This window comes from Crinia signifera, chromosome 6, assembly GCF_055691185.1.
Source record: "Crinia signifera chromosome 6, ASM5569118v1, whole genome shotgun sequence".
NCBI lineage: Eukaryota > Metazoa > Chordata > Amphibia > Anura > Myobatrachidae > Crinia > Crinia signifera.
The window spans coordinates 175,361,266-175,375,111 of NC_139222.1; the positions used below are offsets into that span (position 1 = coordinate 175,361,266).

The 13,846-nt window shown below is 44.0% G+C and overlaps 1 protein-coding gene across 3 annotated transcripts in view; it reads left to right on the plus strand.

Annotated features, from left to right (window-relative positions):
- The window catches only part of HELZ (helicase with zinc finger), a 138,652-nt gene that overhangs the window by 28,456 nt on the left and 96,350 nt on the right, over positions 1 to 13,846 (plus strand). For all 3 annotated transcript variants that reach the window (XM_083148191.1, XM_083148193.1, XM_083148192.1), the window contains exons 2-7: positions 2,300 to 2,527; positions 5,507 to 5,543; positions 5,909 to 6,033; positions 6,521 to 6,577; positions 6,909 to 6,960; positions 8,464 to 8,539. In XM_083148191.1, coding sequence (XP_083004317.1) covers positions 2,318 to 2,527; positions 5,507 to 5,543; positions 5,909 to 6,033; positions 6,521 to 6,577; positions 6,909 to 6,960; positions 8,464 to 8,539 — 557 coding nt within the window. In that variant the 5' untranslated portion in view covers positions 2,300 to 2,317. The remainder of the gene's footprint in view (positions 1 to 2,299; positions 2,528 to 5,506; positions 5,544 to 5,908; positions 6,034 to 6,520; positions 6,578 to 6,908; positions 6,961 to 8,463; positions 8,540 to 13,846) is intronic.

A 13,846-nucleotide genomic window follows, 5' to 3' on the forward strand; every position in this document is an offset into this window, starting at 1 on the left:
AGTGCGTCGCCATGCTTCGGGCATGGCGACGCAGCACACTATTTTTATTCTTCCACCACAGCGTAGTGGATGGTAGGGCATGAAATACCGCCTGTCGGCGCACGTCTGCTAAAAAACAGACAAACCCAAAAAAAGTCAAAAACTCCCGTTGACCTTTTGACTGTCTACCTTGCCATTGTCGACCTTACAATCCCAGTCAACCTTAGCCATGTTGACCTAAGCCCTGTTGACCTTCAGTGGTTGACCCCATGCATGTCAAAGTAAATAGGGTCGACCTAGTGACCGTATCCCTTGCAGGCTTGGATCCTGTTCTTTCTGTTCTTAAGGCCCCCATCCACTAGTGCGATATAGCCACTTTTTATGCGATTCCATCCCATTGTTGCCACGGATTGCATAAAAAGTGACACATTGCATGTCATTTGCCTAGGATTGCAATGAGGCGTGTTCCCATGCGCCTTGCATCGCAGCTGCAGATCCTACGGGCTGCCATGAATATTTGTTGTAGCCTAAGGAAACCTAAAGGTGCCCACACACTAGAACGATTAATCGTCCGGTTTCATTGTTTTTGATCGTTTGGACGATTAATCGTTCGATTTTTGTGTGAGCATCGTTAAGTATTTTTTATACTTACTATCCGATGCGCGTCCCCGTGTGTCTTCTGCGGCGTCGGTTCATCTTCCCTGCTGCAGGGAAGATATGCAAATATTCTGACCAATTTCTGGTCATGTGTTGGGGGCGTGGCTTTGACGCGGCATGTAAAGCCGGAAACTGTGTTCCCCCGGCAGCTGACAGCCAGACACGTGCCAGAGCTGGCGGGGACACAGCAGGAGAAGCGGCGACTCTAGACTGTACTCTTGGGCTCCCAATTTCTGCAGATCCCCAGGGTGACCCAGCAGCGGCTCAACCTTTACAGCCCCCTGTCCCATCCCAGTCTCTGCCCTGGGCAGTGGCTCCAGCCAGCCCCGTAAGTACCTGGTCTCTGAAGTGGGAGCACCCTGCTGGATGTAAGGGTGGTAGACAGGAGGCAGAGGAGATGCGCTGTGAGTGTTCAGGGCGGTCCAGGTCGCACTGAACACGGGAGGTTTGGGCTGGAAACTACACGAGGGGAAGTCCAGAGTCTCTGGGTGTGCTGCCGGCCGTGGGCTGGGGTACTGTCCAGAGAATTTGGGTGCTGGAGACTCCTCACTCTCATGGCTAATTATGGACTCCACAAAATAGTTACTGAGAGCTCCAGAAATGGATATTCTTGGACATCATACAAAGCAGGTTCATTGTGACAGAGCAGAATGTGCACTGAGCTGTCAATACCTTCTACATAGCCCAGCCCATTACCTTCTACATAGCCCAGCCCATTATTATAATTTTTCTGAAATCTTAAGATAAATCTTTTGTCAAAATGTACTCTTTTGATCAAAATCTTTTGTGTTGGGCAGATGGGGAGTTCAAGGGAAATCTTAAGATCACAGATCTTTCTAGTGTGTGGGCACCTTAAGTACAAGATCACATAAAGGAGTAGTGTAAACAAGTAAATATCCTGATTTTGATCTACAGTGCTACTTATTTTACTAAATATTAACACACAGTGACTTGTTAGATTAATACACTTTAAAATCTTAAATGCTTTTGTTGAGAACATATTTCTCGTAGCCATTTATAAAATATATATGTGTGTGTATGTATGTATATATGTGTGTGTGTGTATGTGTGTGTGTATATATATATATATATATATATATATATATATATATATATATATATATATATATATATATATATATATATATATATATGTGTGTGTATGTATATATATGTGTATGTGTATATATATATATATATATATATATATATGTATGTAAGAAACAAAATCTCCTATATCGTGCTAATTACAACAGTTTAAAGAATGGTCGCCAGTAGCACTAGGCCCCCTACTAGTGGGGCTCCCCAATCCAGATATACCCGCAATAGTGTTACTTGGCGCCCTTACAAATAATGGTGATTCCTGTCTCTCTTTTATTTTGTAATATATACGCAAATAACCGTTTTTAAAACATAAAGCATTTCTTAAAAAACTTTTAAAACGCTTTTACAAGTGAAGTTTTTTTCAGAGGTATTTTTCACAAGATTGTTCACAAGAAGTTCAAACTTCATAATAAATAAATGCCAATAGAGCAGTAGTTACAAGTCCCAGCCCTAAAGGTTGATATAGGTGCAATAAACTAGTAATGGGATGTTGAGGATTACAATAATCACTTCTCCAGCATTGAGTTTACATGTGTGTTATGTCTGTTTCTGCTTGTAGGATTTCTGTCTCTGAGTCATGGCAGACAGAAGACTGGCATATCCCTGTGAACAAGCATGTGACTCCTTCAGAAGACTGGACTACGAATCGACGGTGACACATTGTACGGAATGTCTCCTTTCCCTCATCCACTACAAGAGCACACACCCCTCCAAGGCCAACTCCACGCACATCAATCGCATCAAGATAGAGAGCCTGCTCTACCGAATAGCCTCTTTTTTACAGCTGGTAAGTGTTGACCAAGGCTTCACGTTTCATGGTAACAGAATAATGCCCCTTTTACACCAGAGCCGCGGTCTGGGTTATTGCCGCTCCTGTCTGGGCCGTGGCTTGGTCTGAAAGGGATAAAAAAATAACCAGGGTCCTGTTACCCAGTGTCCGACCCGACAATTGTTCAGAGTCGGACACGGGGCTTCCCTGCAGTCAGGGGCCATGTAAATGGGTAACTTGAGGTCAGTCTGGAGGTTGGGCAGGGGCTGCATACAGCCTCCGCTGCTGTCTGTGATACTATGCAGACAGCAGCGGAGGCTGGGCAGAGGTGAATGGATGCCTGTGTGCGGCATCCATTCACCTCATGGACGGAGGCTGGGGGCGCATGGAGGCTGAGGGGCAGCCCAGCAGCTTACCTGGGTGATGGGCTTTCCCCCAGGGTGTCGGTCGGTGTTGCAGGGTTGTCGGTTGGCGGTTTTCCCGGCGCTTGGAGATGATGTGAAGTGCTGGCTCAGGGCCCGACTTCACCGGCGTCGCCCACCTGGCATAATTCCGGGGGGATACCGGTGTAAAAGGGAGCAACTGTTGGGTCGCATCCGGTCCAAAAACCTGGGTGTAACCCAGCAGTTTTGGTGTAAAAGTAGTATAAGGTGCATAGAAACATTGGGTATTGCGTTACACAACAGTGGCTGTGTGTGACTGTATACTGGTAAATTTTCTAACTGAATGTTACATTAAAAGTATATTGTGGTTTCACAATACATTAATGTATTAGCGGACATACAACTGTGTGATTTTTGCCACATTTCTTAGCAATCTGTCTAGATAGAAATTAATCGCCCCATTTGTACACAGCATAGTGATGAGGTTGTGCAGTCTCTCACTTGGCCATGGCCCACTCAGATCATTACCACATGCAGTCCAGATCTAGATAGATCTCCTGCATTTTGATTAAAGAACATGGAGTTAAGCACTGGTTAGCACAGATCACTCGGCACGCATCGCTATGTGTATAGGGCGGTGCAGGCAAAGCGATCTGTGCTGACTAGATCGCTTAGCACAAATGTTAAAACACACCTCAACCCGTGTGTATGGGGCTTTAGGCATATTGTTTGTGTGATTCTCAAACATTGGCTTTGAAGAAAGAGTCCTTGCAGATTCAAAATGTTAATTGGATAATTTCATGTTTTTGAGTCACGCTCATTTAAGTCAGGTTAAGCCCAGGCATACCAGCTAAACCCATCCAAATTAATTAGCGTGCCACAGAAAATTCGGTACTTGTGTATTTTGGCGGCGCCCCCGATGTCCGTCGTACGACGAACAGATCGCATCGCATCGCATGCCATGCACCCGATGGCATGCGATGCGATGCGACGCGATTTTGACCCCCTATACGACCAAAAATCGTATAAGCACCCTAAAGGGTGCTTTTGAGCACCCAAATGGGTGCTTACAATGTTAAATGCACCCCCACGCCACCCCCCGCTATAAACGTGAACCCGAAGCGTGGCGAGCGCAGCGAGCCCGAGAGGGGCGGCGGTACGCGTCCTACGACCTTTTCATACCCCCACTATCCACGTCGGCGTGGAGTTGAGAATAGAATAGTGTGGCGAGCGCAGCGAGCCACCGAGCCCGAAGCGTGGCGAGCGCAGCGAGCCCCGCGAGGGGACGCGGATACCTTCACAGTTATACGCGTCCCCTCGCGGGCTTCACAGGTGTCCGTGGCGACGCGGACACCTGTGAAGCCCGCGAGGGGACGCGTTTACCTGTGAAGGTATCCGCGTCCCCTCGCGGGGCTCGCTGCGCTCGCCACGCTTCGGGCTCGGTGGCTCGCTGCGCTCGCCACACTATTCTATTCTCAACTCCACGCCGACGTGGATAGTGGGGGTATGAAAAGGTCGTAGGACGCGTACCGCCGCCCCTCGCGGGCTCGCTGCGCTCGCCACGCTTCGGGTTCACGTTTATAGCGGGGGGTGGCGTGGGGGTGCATTTAACATTGTAAGCACCCATTTGGGTGCTTAACATTGTATAAGCACCCATTAGGGTGCTTATACAATGTTTAATCGCATCGCATCGTATGGCATCGTATGCCATGTACAATGGCATACAATTTCAAAATTGTATGCCATCGTGCACTATCGTACGATATCGCGTCGCATCGCATACCATCGTATGTGTTATGGTATGCGATGCGATGGGCGCCGCCAAAATACACAAGTACCGAAAATTCCAGTTTGTGTGCTCTGTTGTTTTGATATATTTTTTTTTTACTAGAGATTGATAAGGTAGTCTTAGGATAAATATACCAATGCTGTAAAATAAATGGAATATTATTTCCCCTGAACGTACACTATGTGTATGTACAGTATCTATAATACTAATTACACCAATGTACATCTCTTTACTTATCTCTAAATTTCCCAGCAAGTGCTGCCTGTGGCTGTCCTATCCCACAGATCCTACGTGCAGTACTTATGATCTAGGGGCTCCAATCCATGGTGCACAGGAACGCGCATCGGGTTGGATATGTAACACATGTGATGTGTCTGATTTCACCTGTTTTCTCCGCCCGATGCGTTGATTGGTCAAAATCATGTAAGTGCATGGCTAGCTTTAGGGTTGTAACATAGATGCCTCCCAAATATCAATTCAAGTTCATACTGTTAAGCATAAGGAATCTGTCCTTATTTCTGCTCCCCATGGTAAACGCATACAGTACATATGCCGCCCATACACGCTGCGATTCCAGGTGGTGCGATGTGTGCTTTGAGGTGCGCGCTCCCGCGGCACCTCATCGCACAGTACAAAAAGTATGTGCTGCACATACTTTTTGTACTTGCTTTTCATCGCATCGCAATGCATGCACAAGGCATGCAATGCGATGTGATGGATGCTATTTAAGCCGGAAAGCGTATGGGCAGCTATAGGATTGTGCAGATGTGTTTCTACTAATGCTGATTAATGTATGCCTTTATGTCATTTTTTTTGTGTGTGTAGAAAAACTATGACCAAGCAGATGAAGACTGCAAACTTGGTAAGTCCTGTAAATGTCCGCTCACTACAAATGTTCTGATATGCATATAGTAATAAGGGAAACAAGTCACATTGCTGCGATAGACAGGCATTACCAGTTTTGCCAGTAACGCTTTTATTCCCCAACTTGTGAGAGCCTGGCCATCAGACTTTCTCATGATCTAACATAGGAGACAAAGCAAACACACATTTGTGACTGTACATCAAAATACCTTGAGAGCAGAGGGGGCTATATAGCTGTATTCTAGAAGTGGCTTTTCCATCTTGATCCCTAATGCTAATGTTGAGTAGATATCAAGGTAGATAATTAAGTATGAGGTTAGCTGTTGGAATATAGATGTGAACTGAATTCTTCTCTTTCTGTAGTGTTGGGCCCGGGACGGACACAGTTGGACGCCTCTGTTCATGCTGTACTTTGTTATTTGCACCTTGAAGGAAAACTTCAGATCGTGTCTAGTGTATTATCCAAAACTCTTATTGGGGAACCACTGGTAAGATGATTTTCACTGTAAACTTCTGTATAGCGGGTTTCAGAAGCAATTATGGTCTGCATTGACATGATTGAATTGATACCAAGTGTTGCTCCCTCCATGTCATACTGTCCTCACTCTAACCATGCTGTATCTATTCCTCTACTTAAAAAGTCCTCATTATCTTCCCTATGTGTCCTCGACTGGAATGTTACCGCCTAATGTCCCTTGTTGTGCTAAAGCATTGTTTGCAATACTGTATTGTATCTCAACTAAAGGTGCCCATACACGGTGCATTTTGCGGGTGCGATGCGTACTCATCGCACAGTTCAAAAAGTATGTGCTGCACTTTTTGAACTAGGTCCCGATCACATTGCATCGAATCCCAAATCACATGCGATTTGCGTGCAATGCGATCTAGACCAAAACGTATACAATGATTGCACCGTGTATGGGCACCTTAAAATAACATGGCAAATATTTTGTTAACACATTTCTCTGTTCTTAGAATGGAATGGTAACTAAGGATCTGTCACGGTTAAAGATTCTACTTTCTGAAATTGAGGTAAATAGAAAAATTGGCTCACATTTACTTAATATTCCTCTGCACTGTTTTTTGTTTGCCTATGCAATCTTTTCAGTATCTTTGGTCTTTACTGATGAAGAAATTTCCTAAGCTTTTTTCCATATTCTTAGAAATTGAATGGCTACTGCTGTTTCTCTAACAGACCTTTTTCTCTAAGGCTATTCCTGTACTATGAATAGAAACTATGTACTAAACACATGTTTTAAAATATTTATCAGTGCTGTGCATTGTGAAGATTACCGTGTGCAATTCTCCTGAAAGTGGTTTCCTCTTGTGACGTAATGAAATGTCTCCCCTCCATTGTTTGCAGAGTGTCGGAAACCAAATCCGCCCCGGTTACCACCTGGAGGAGTTAGATGACGGTATATAGTTTGTATTTGCTCTATTAATATTTGCAACTGGTCTTGTGGATTTTAGTAATATTGATAATATTTAGTATTTTTTTTTATTTTACTTATTAGGGGATTATGAACTTACATCTTGTTTGTTAAACCATATGATATTTGTGGTGAGCCTTTTAAAATTGATTGACACATTTTTGGTTAGAGACAGTATTATGTATGTAAGATGTATTTATGTCTGGAGAAGTGATAAAGTGGAAGGTGATAATGCACCAGCCAATTGGCTCCTAACTGGCAAATTGGGTTTGAAAAATCACAGTTGTGAGCTGATTGACTGTTGACTTATCGCCTTCCTCTCTATCACTTCTCCAGGCTTAATACATCTGCCCCGGTGCTATATATTGTTCTACAATTGGACAATGTAAAAATCATCAGCTTTGTGAGGGTGTCTTTTGATAGTGTGTTAGGTGTAATAGCTGATAGAACAAGATGACAGATTTAGGGGGATATTCAATCTCCGGCGAGTACCTCCCATCGGGGAGATGCCCGCCGGGCCCTATTCAATGCTGTCTTCCCCGACAGCATTGAGCAGGGTATCTCGGCAGAACGAGCCCGACATCACTAGCTGTCGGGCTCGTTCTGCCGAGAACAGCCAGGAAGTGACGAGCTGCCGGCTGCAGCTCGCCTCTTCCCGGCCGCAACTCGCGGCCACGCCCCCTTTTTCGCTCCCCGGCAGGCGGGACATTGAATCCCGCCTGCGTGTTCTCGGTCAAGCTGACCGAGAATGGGACTGGGTCACGGCGGTCGAGCAAGCTCGACTGCCGTGACCCTGACGTTGAATACCCCCCTTAATGCTCTTAGATAGGGGCTAGGGAGAACATAGTGCTATATACTTAGGCGTGTGTTATGATGTTCTATAGGGAAGAATTTTCCAGGGGGTGATTTCTGCGAGCACTTGTTTGGCAGTGCGTGTGTTGGGAACACGTGAGAAGTGCGTACATGTTGGAAGTTTATTTGCAGAAGGCCTTACAGTCTGCATCTATTGTGTGCTCAGTGATTATTTGTTCATATGCTTTTTTGACGGAACCCACCTTGGGACATATTGTGTGTTCAGCTAGATTCCTGCTGGGCATTTTTTGTACATTGAATTATGTGCTAGACATTAATGACTGGGCACATGTATGAATGAAGATGAAATGAATGATGGTAATTACTGCAGCTAATTGAAAATTAGTTTTATATTGTTATGGTTAGCCATCATCAGTAGTAATCTTTTCTATTCACTGTAAAGTTGTTTTTATAGTTTATCAATATGTTTTATCCGCTGTCTTTGATCTGTGTCTTGTATGAGCCCCATGGCTCATTTATGGAGACTTTGTGCTGATTAATTATTTAGTAACCAGCAGCTGCTTTCAAATAAGTTACAAAGACGAATGTAAATTAACTATACTGCAAGAATTTTAATTTTCTATATGCGATGCGTTACAACCTCTGTTATAATTGTGTTGTGTTTTCCTCCCCCAGGTACTCCAGATGGGTGGCATTTTCGTCCCCCACCACGGGGTGTTACTAGCAGCGAGGAGTATACATTATGTAAAAGGTATGTTGGGATATAGGTCTGGTCTCCTCAGAGGTGCGATGACTGATTCTGCCATTGCAACTTCTCTGAAAAATGCTTTTATATTTGTATTTTATATTTTAACAATTACCAGGTACTGGCTCTTTAGTTTTCATCTTTTAATATGTTTGCAACATTCTAGCTCTTTTTGGATCATTTAAAATTGGAATCTCTTTTGGTCATTTGCAAAGCTTTATGTACCAAGCAGAACTCTGTCAGAGGCAGAAGTGCAAAGCATCCAGGTCCAGGAAGTGTGCTATGTGTGTGGATGTTAGTTAACCAAGTAGAGGGAGCTATATTCTGTGGGTAGTTACACTGCTCTTCGTGGTGTTAGGTGGGGTACACTTTAGGGCGATGTGATTTTTAGCAATTGCCACTGAAATATCATGCATACACCCTGCATGATTGTGTATAAAAATGCTATTGATCTGCGTGTGGTTGTCTGACAGATGCTCTTGTAGAAACAACCCGAGTTAAATCATTAGCCCAGTCTATCACAGTGCTTACTCTGTTATTGGCATGTTCCAGGGTTGTGATCAAGGTTGTGGAGTTGGTAAGCCAAACCTTTGGCTCAACAACACTGTTTACTAATGTTTGGCTTACTGACTCCATGGGCAGTATTCAATGAGAAAAGTTCTCCGTGTTTTGTGGAGAACTTGTGCTTTGTTCGCCTTGGACGGAGCATTTTGCTCTCCAAAAGCGAGCAACCCTATTCAATGTGAAATGTTCTCCGTCTTTTTAAGTGATTTTCTCCGTGTCTCTCCGTGTAGCAATTCTCCATCTTTTGATGGAGAGCTGGAATGTGAACTTTTAAACTAAAAGGTTTTTTAAAGAAATTTTGGTGTCAAAAATTCAGTTTTTTTTTCTGTGAAGGGGCATGTTATTTTTATTCATGTGCTTATAGCACATGAATATATATTTAATTTAAAAAAAAATATTTTTTTTAATTATTTTTTATTTTTTTTTACACAGTGCAGCCAGCAGGGGGCCGGAGCGCTCGAGCCGCTCATTAGATATCCATATATTCACTGCACCCGAACGTAACTATGCACAAACGGGTGCAGTGAATACTGGGTCCCCCGCTGGCTATAGGGGGGTGCAGCCTGGGTCCTGGAGAGCCTCCCTCCCCTCCACAGTCCTCTGGAGCAGCCAGGGAGACTTTAATCTCTCAGGCTGCTTCCGGCTCCCTGAAAGCTCCCTGCTCCCTGCAGGGGTTAAGACTCTCCGCGAGTGGCGGAGAGCATCAGCCACATTGAATAGAGGGAGCAGGAGTGGCAGAGAGCCCTCCGGAACACGGAGAGTGCATGGAGAGCGAAATAAAACGCTCTCCATGCACGGAGAACTTTTTCATTGAATACTGCCCCATATCTCTGGGGGTATGCAAATATGCTATCATTTCCATCTCCCCTATCACAAGTTCACATAAGGATCATGTCAAAGAAGATTTTAAGCCAGGGACCTTTGACATCCATTCCAGTTTCCACTGGGGAGCTGGTTTCTGCCATATCAGTTCAGGGCTTAATGAAGGTCGTCTTTTTATTTGAGAATATTTAAAAATCTACATCTGCAGTTAAGTTGGGTACACACCTATACAATTCATTGCCCAATCACCCGATATTGGGTGGACGGGTCGATGTTTGTATAGGTGTGTGTGTCATTCCATGCCAAATCATCACCGCTTCCAACCCGTCCATCTTTCATATGTAAAATTTAGCCCTCAGTGATAGTGTTCATGCAACAGGGTTGCAAACATGACAAAATAAATTTCTGCTTGCAAGGTCAATTAAAAAAAAAAGTATTTGCTTCTTTGTGGTAGATCTTTCATGTTCGTCCTCGTTTTGAAGCTAACGGGCCTTCGTTTTCATAAAAAGTTAAAATATTGACCTCTTCATTTCAAGGTCACATGATTTGACCTTAAATAACTAAAAAAAGTACTTTTAATTTTGGTGTATATAAAGTAATTATACAGTTAAATGCAATCTTGGTATACGTTTCATTTTGGTGTGCCTCTTATTTATTACCAGTTATTTGTATAGTGCACACATATTCTGCTTTGCAGACAATATTTAATCTTTCACATCTGTCCCTGCCCCGGTGGAGCTTATAATCTATATTCCCTACTACTTGTACATGCACACACATTAATTCTAGGGTAACTTTTGTTGGGAGACAACCTACCAGGATATTTTTGTATTGTGGGAGGAAACTGAAGTATCCGGAGGAAACCCACGCAAGCATGGGGAGAATATACAAACTCTGCTTATTTAGGGCGGGAATCAAATCCATGACAATCACTTCTGTGAGGCAGTAATGCTAACCATTACATCTGCCTTTGGGAACCGTATAAAAAAAAATATATTATGTACAGCAGTTGGATCATTCATGCACTAACTATGCAGCTGGCAAGTGCAGACTTGTCTTGTACTGGTAATAAATAATAATAAGTCCATACCTCCCAACTGTCACGATTTTAGAGGGACAGTCCCGATTTTCGGGTCCTGTCCCGCTGTCCCACCCGCTGTAGGCATTGTCCCGCTGCGGGGGGTGGCAGTTGGGAGACCCCCCAATCTAGTAGAATAGACGCTGTGCGCATGCGCACAGCGTCTATTCTCGCATGAAAATGAGGGCGCGGCTAATTAGCATAAGCCACGCCCTCATTTGCATACACCCCACCCCCTTTTCAGGCGCTCGCACGGCGAAGCCGCGCGAGTGTCCCTATTTCTTCAGGTCAAAAGTTGGGAGGTATGATCAGTCTCAATGCAGAAGCTGCAGCCATACTGAGCTGACACAGAGAAAAACACTATTGATGAATGGGACTAATGGGGGCCTACACATGGGGCAATTTTAGGGCGTTTTCTAAGCGATCTCAATAGATCGCTTAAAACATACCCCTACCAGTACATCACTATGTGTGTAGTGGCCATAGCTTTGCGTGGCGCTGCGCATGCTATTGGCCGTTCATTAATATCCAGCATGCTGTATTTTAATCCCTCTATTCCTGGGTAGGACCAGTGTTCTCACAGGAGAACACTGCATCTGACAGATTTTTCAGCACACAGCACAGACACATCGCTCTGTGCTGAGTGATCCAGCATCGCTCAGCCGCATCTCCTCGTGTGTAGGCCCCATAAGACTTTTTACTCCTATTCCCAAAGCATCCCAAATTTAATCTTCTCCGAAAGAGATTGTATTTAACTGTATAACATTTTACAGATATTGAAGGTCAAAGGTCACATCATGTGACTTTGAAATGTCAATATTAAAACCTAACAACTTTTTTATGAAAACATTGTCAAAGCATAAATTTGACAATGTTTTTCATGTTTGAAACCCTGTTGCATAAACACTGTGTATCACTGAGTTAAAAGTTTAAATATGAAAGTAACTTTGTCTAACAAATGTCATGGGATCGAAAGTTGATAAAAAGCTTAAAATGCTCCTGCATTTCTTGTGATTGGGGGTTATACCTTATGTGCTATTTATTGTTTTCTGCCTTGACCTGATCCCTTATATTCCTATGAACACTGAGCTATTTACACACTGGACCCAAGATTTTTGGGGTTAACAGGCGGCCAACCTGGGAACACAGTACTCTGCTGGTCGGTAGTGTTTACCCTGATCAAGTGCATGAAAAGGTGTGCAACCATCATTATGGGGCTGATTTTGTCAATGTGTGCTGAGCAATCTGTCACTACCTGTGTTCTCAATAGCAAGAACACGGACAATTACTAGATTTATGCTGCATGCAGACACTACATCTCCCGCTATCACTATGGGCCCTACACACACAGCAATGTGTGCTTAATTTCTAAGCGATCTTGTCAGATCTTAGAATATAGTCCGAAATCACTGTGTGTGTAGGCCCCATTAGGCCCAACAACAGTCAGATCCCTGCAAGGGTACAGTCCTGACGAGTATTTAGAGTTTTTCTCTCAGGCCAATGGTAAATGATTCAGACTGTTTTGGGGGGACAGGGTGTGTGTGTGTGTCTTCGAAATTTAATTCCTTACCTGCATAAGCTGTTGATCCTCAAGTATTCTGCAGGCTCATCTGCTTATGACACCATGGATCTCTCTCTTTCTAGGGCTGCTTTTCTAACTAACGGCAAAATTCCTTCTTACTGGAAGAAAAGATTCTTGAATTATTGAGACTAATTTTGTCTGTCAGTATGAAGTATGATCTGTATTGGATGAGTGTCTTAGGGAAGATGGTCTCACTCTTTGAGGCAGTGCAATTTGCACAGTTCCATATTGAAATTGGTGAAATTAGTTCATCACTTGACTGGACCAGCTACTGTAGTTGTCTCCAAGGGTGTATGATATGCTCTTCTTTTGGTTTTATGACCTCAACAGGGGTTTTACCTTGGAGATTTGTGATGAAAACCTTTTTAACCTTCGTGGATGGGGGTGCAGTTGCTTTTTAGAGCCTTTGAGTTGAAATTCCACATACATATTCTAAAATTGAGTGATTTTTAGTGCTCAGAGTACAACCTATGTAGAAAGGACATGGAGATACAGTTGAGTGGCATACATCATTAGTAAATGACAGAGAGCTCCCTGGTGATGAAGGGAACCACTACCAATGTCTGCATTGTTTATATCACGGATGAGGAACTGGGAATCGCTCTTATACCCCAAACCCAACATTCTCTTCTACTGTGTTTCGAAAGATTGATCTGGCAGATGAAGATGACATTTTGGTTGAAACACAAAGATATCAAGTGATGGGGTTTCTGCTGTCTGTGCTATTAAATTGTTTTCTAATTTACTGTAGTACACTGACATTCTTAGGCCCATGTTCAGTACGGCTGGTGAGGGTGTTAAACATCGGCGATCGCTGAAAACAAGGGATCTTCGCTGTTTAACCCCTGTGCCGGCCTTTCACTGTATTCAGCGTTCCAGGGGAATCCTCGCTGTCACAGGACAGCGAGGATTCCCCCAAATAGCGAGTCTGTCTTGGAGCCTGCTGCATTTAGCCGCGAGTCTTGCTATTTCAGCGGCCGCATACGCCGATTTCCCCCTCGCTCCAAAATGGAACGAGGGGGAATCGGCGTATGCAGGGGGTTCAGTTGAATACTGACAGGGCGATCTATGACAGTGAGCAGGCAGCCCTGTTCAATGTCACAGCTCGCCCCCGGCATTGAATATACCCCTTAATGTGGCAGCAGGCCAACAATAATAAAATATTAGAGCTTCAAGGAATGATGTTTAGATTTGGTGCCTGCAAACAGGGGGGAAATCATTAGATGGTGAGGTTTTCTCCATGTGTGCGAATGCATTCAGGGGCAAG